This window comes from Chelon labrosus (genome assembly GCF_963514085.1).
Source record: "Chelon labrosus genome assembly, chromosome: 23".
NCBI lineage: Eukaryota > Metazoa > Chordata > Actinopteri > Mugiliformes > Mugilidae > Chelon > Chelon labrosus.
The window spans coordinates 21,281,016-21,285,765 of NC_140356.1; the positions used below are offsets into that span (position 1 = coordinate 21,281,016).

General features: G+C 47.9%; 1 protein-coding gene across 3 annotated transcripts in view; it reads right to left on the reverse strand.

The window, feature by feature from the left end:
* The window catches only part of tbk1 (TANK-binding kinase 1), a 9,912-nt gene extending 5,627 nt beyond the window's left edge, over nucleotides 1-4,285 (reverse strand). The window contains exons 1-5 of one of the 3 annotated variants that reach the window (XM_084573156.1): nucleotides 4,233-4,285; nucleotides 1,932-2,038; nucleotides 1,712-1,852; nucleotides 1,499-1,628; nucleotides 1,228-1,409 (exon numbers count right to left, since the gene is read on the reverse strand). In XM_084573156.1, coding sequence (XP_084429282.1) covers nucleotides 1,228-1,409; nucleotides 1,499-1,628; nucleotides 1,712-1,852; nucleotides 1,932-2,018 — 540 coding nt within the window. In that variant the 5' untranslated portion in view covers nucleotides 2,019-2,038; nucleotides 4,233-4,285. Of the gene's footprint in view, nucleotides 1-1,227; nucleotides 1,410-1,498; nucleotides 1,629-1,711; nucleotides 1,853-1,931; nucleotides 2,080-3,797; nucleotides 3,914-4,232 lie in introns of those variants that run through there. The other 2 variants (XM_084573155.1, XM_084573157.1) reach the window with 2 other exon arrangements.
* Nucleotides 4,286-4,750: the final 465 nt, after the last annotated feature.

The following is a 4,750-nucleotide window of genomic DNA, read 5'->3' on the forward strand; positions in this document are numbered from 1 at the left end:
TGCACGGAAAACACACGAAGAAGAAGAGGAAGAGTTACTCTAGGACACGCCTCCTACCCTCAGCCGGAGGACACGCCTCCTACCCTCACCCTGAGGACACGCCTCCTACCCTCACCCTGAGGACACGCCTCCTACCCTCACCCTGAGGACACACCTCCTACCCCCACCCTGAGGACACGCCCCCTACCCTCACCCTGAGGACACGCCTCCTACCCTCACCCTGAGGACACACCTCCTACCCCCACCCCGAGGACACGCCTCCTACCCTGACCCTGAGGACACGCCTCCTACCCTCAGCTGGAGGACACGCCTCCTACCCTCACCCTGAGGACACGCCTCCTACCCTCACCCTGAGGACACGCCTCCTACCCTCAGCTGGAGGACACGCCTCCTACCCTCACCCTGAGGACACGCCTCCTACCCTCACCCTGAGGACACGCCTCCTACCCTCAGCTGGAGGACACGCCTCCTACCCTCACCCTGAGGACACGCCTCCTACCCTCACCCTGAGGACACGCCTCCTACCCCCACCCCGAGGACACGCCTCCTACCCTCACCCTGAGGACACGCCTCCTACCCTCACCCTGAGGACACACCTCCTACCCTCACCCTGAGGACACGCCTCCTACCCTCACCCTGAGGACACGCCTCCTACCCTCAGCTGGAGGACACGCCTCCTACCCTCACCCTGAGGACACGCCTCCTACCCTCACCCTGAGGACACGCCTCCTACCCTCAGCTGGAGGACACGCCTCCTACCCTCACCCTGAGGACACGCCTCCTACCCTCACCCTGAGGACACGCCTCCTACCCCCACCCCGAGGACACGCCTCCTACCCTCACCCTGAGGACACGCCTCCTACCCTCACCCTGAGGACACACCTCCTACCCTCACCCTGAGGACACGCCTCCTACCCTCACCCTGAGGACACGCCTCCTACCCTCAGCTGGAGGACACGCCTCCTACCCTCACCCTGAGGACACGCCTCCTACCCTCACCCTGAGGACACGCCTCCTACCCCCACCCTGAGGACACGCCTCCTACCCCCACCCTGAGGACACGCCTCCTACCCCCACCCTGAGGACACGCCTCCTACCCTCACCCTGAGGACACGCCTCCTACCCTCACCCTGAGGACACACCTCCTACCCTCACCCTGAGGACACGCCTCCTACCCTCACCCTGAGGACACGCCCCCTACCCCCACCAGGTGTGTGTGTGTCTCACCAGGTATTCCTCTGTCCCGTACAGAGACACAAACTGCTCGTCGTCCTCCAGTTCTCTTGCGGCTCCAAAGTCCGTCAGCTTGTAGACGGAGCGTCCGTCCTCTCCGATCACCCTCATGATGTTTCCTGGTTTGATGTCCCGGTGGACGATGCCGTACTCTCTCAGGTGGTTCATACCTGCCACTGTGGGGGACACGAGAGCCAATCAGAGACAGGTACGGGTGTCCAGGTCCCTGGGACACGTCAGGTTTCCAGATCAAACGGTTCCTCACCCACATCGTGAAGAACGATGAGGAACTCGTCCTCAGGGAGTCCGTAAGCGTTGGACGCCTCCTCTAGGACGGTGTAGAGACTCCCACAGGGACAGTACTCCATCACCAGGACCTTGTGACGAGTGTTGGACTGACGGGAGCAGGACGAAGACATTAGACAGATTCGACGGTTCCTGTTAAGGTCTTTATGTTTAATAAGACTCAGAGACCGACCTCCTCCTCCACAGCGAACAGCTTGACGATGTTCTTGTGGTTGAGTTTCTTCAGAACCTCAAACTCTCTCATCTGGACGTCGAGCGGCCGCAGGAAGCTCAGGTTGTTGAAGACCTTGACGGCGTACAGGTCTCCGGTTTTCTGAAAGACAAACCCTCAAACTATAAATGTTTCTACACATCAGCAGATCAGGTCAGCTGATCCGGTCCGGCTCCTCTACCTTGTGGCGTCCACGGTAAACGTTGGCCGTCGCTCCCTGACCCAGCAGGTCTGAGATGAGCCACAGGTAGTTGGTGGTGCTCTGCATCCTGACAGCGGAGACGGATCCTGGAGACACGGACAAACAGCTGATCTATAAAACAGCTGATCTATAAAACAAACAGCTGATCAATAAAACAAACAGCTGATCAATAAAACAGCTGATCAATAAAACAAACAGCTGATCAATAAAACAAACAGCTGATCAATAAAACAAACAGCTGATCAATAAAACAAACAGCTGATCTATAAAAACAGCTGATCATTAAAACAAACAGCTGATCTATAAAACAAACAGCTGATCTATAAAAACAGCTGATCATTAAAACAAACAGCTGGTCAATAAAACAAACAGCTGATCTATAAAACAAACAGCTGATCATTAAAACAAACAGCTGATCTATAAAAACAGCTGATCAATAAAACAAACAGCTGATCTATAAAACAGCTGATCAATAAAACAAACAGCTGATCTATAAAACAAACAGCTGATCAATAAAACAAACAGCTGATCTATAAAACAAACAGCTGATCAATAAAACAGCTGGTCATTAAAACAAACAGCTGGTCATTAAAACAGCTGATCAATAAAACAAACAGCTGATCTATAAAACAAACAGCTGATCTATAAAAACAGCTGATCAATAAAACAAACAGCTGATCTATAAAAACAGCTGATCATTAAAACAAACAGCTGATCTATAAAACAAACAGCTGATCTATAAAAACAGCTGATCATTAAAACAAACAGCTGGTCAATAAAACAAACAGCTGATCTATAAAAACAGCTGATCAATAAAACAAACAGCTGATCTATAAAAACAGCTGATCATTAAAACAAACAGCTGATCAATAAAACAAACAGCTGATCTATAAAACAAACAGCTGATCTATAAAAACAGCTGATCATTAAAACAAACAGCTGATCTATAAAAACAGCTGATCTATAAAAACAGCTGATCTATAAAACAAACAGCTGATCAATAAAACAAACAGCTGATCTATAAAAACAGCTGATCATTAAAACAAACAGCTGATCTATAAAAACATCTGATCAATAGAACAAACAGCTGATCTATAAAACAAACAGCTGATCTATAAAAACAGCTGATCATTAAAACAAACAGCTGGTCAATAAAACAAACAGCTGATCTATAAAAACAGCTGATCAATAAAACAAACAGCTGATCTATAAAAACAGCTGATCATTAAAACAAACAGCTGATCAATAAAACAAACAGCTGATCTATAAAACAAACAGCTGATCTATAAAAACAGCTGATCATTAAAACAAACAGCTGATCTATAAAAACAGCTGATCTATAAAAACAGCTGATCTATAAAACAAACAGCTGATCAATAAAACAAACAGCTGATCTATAAAAACAGCTGATCATTAAAACAAACAGCTGATCTATAAAAACATCTGATCAATAGAACAGCTGATCCATATAAACTGATAGAGGAGAAACAGCTGATCAATCGTCGTCATCATTTAGTGACCAGTAATAAATGTAGAACATTAACCCTGTGATCAATGAACCAGGACAAACAGCTGATCGACAGCTGATCGACAGCTGATCAATAATCAGAAACAACATGGCCGCGGTTTACAGCTGAGGCCCCGCCCACTCTACAGCTGAGTAAACAATTAAATATAAATAAATAATAAACTAATGGATCTGATTTTCTCCGTGCGCCATTCCGTACGTCATGACGTCACGGTGGGAAATTCCCGTAAGAGGCCTGAAACAACAGAAAGGTTAAAACCACAGAAGAAGAGGAGGATGAGGATGATGATGCAGATTCTTAATGTCTCATGTTTCACCTGACACACTCAAGTCTTCCCTGTTCTAATGAGGAGCCGCTACATGCTACATGCTACATGCTACATGCTACATGCTAGCTAGCTTCATACGTGTCTCCTGAGCTGCGGTGAAACGTCGCAGCTCGAGTTTCTCTCATATTTTCACTTTCTGTCGGCGGACACGAACCCTCTCTCCCCCTCTCCCCCCCTCTCCCCCCCTCTCTCTCCCCCCTCTCCCCCCCTCTCTCTCTCTCTCTCTCTCTCTCTCTCTTTCACATCGGAACTCGATTCGACGGTTTAAACCCGCGTCGTGCTAACGGGCTAACCGCTAAAACCGTACCAGAACACCGGGTCCGGTAGCTAAGGAGTCGCGCGACAGAACGGCGGCGGTGAATAAAGCGCGGGTTCTGATTTATTGAATAAAATGATTCGTTTCTATTTTGTTTATTTCCTCACCCTTCTTGCTGCTGTCGAGCTCTCTGCTTCCGCTGTTCCCCGGTCATGTGACGTCAGCTGACCAATCCACGAACAGAAGCGTCTAGGGGCGTGGCTAGGGGGTTACCGTAATACCCGGAAGAGTAGCGGCAGATAAACGGAGCGCAAAACAGGTTTTCATGAACAAATCTCGATGTATTTATATTAAACCATCTGTTCTAATAACTGTTGATATTTGTTTAGAACCATGAAACTTAATATGGATGAAAACAAGGCGGTGGGAGGAGCCTCATGTTCCACGGATCGCTGGTTCTCATCCGTTATTACGGTAAATTAAGAACTCAAAACGATACCTATGGATGACGTCACAGACCTGTCGATCCTGCCTGCAGTAGGTTTCATTATTCATGAGACTGACTCTAACCTACATACCTCTGACATTGTTATTGTTTGTTTGTTCCATCTTTTATAAAATAACTCGTTAAACTATTTATTTATTTTACTCAGACTGACTCATCAATGAGACACAGACACTGAGG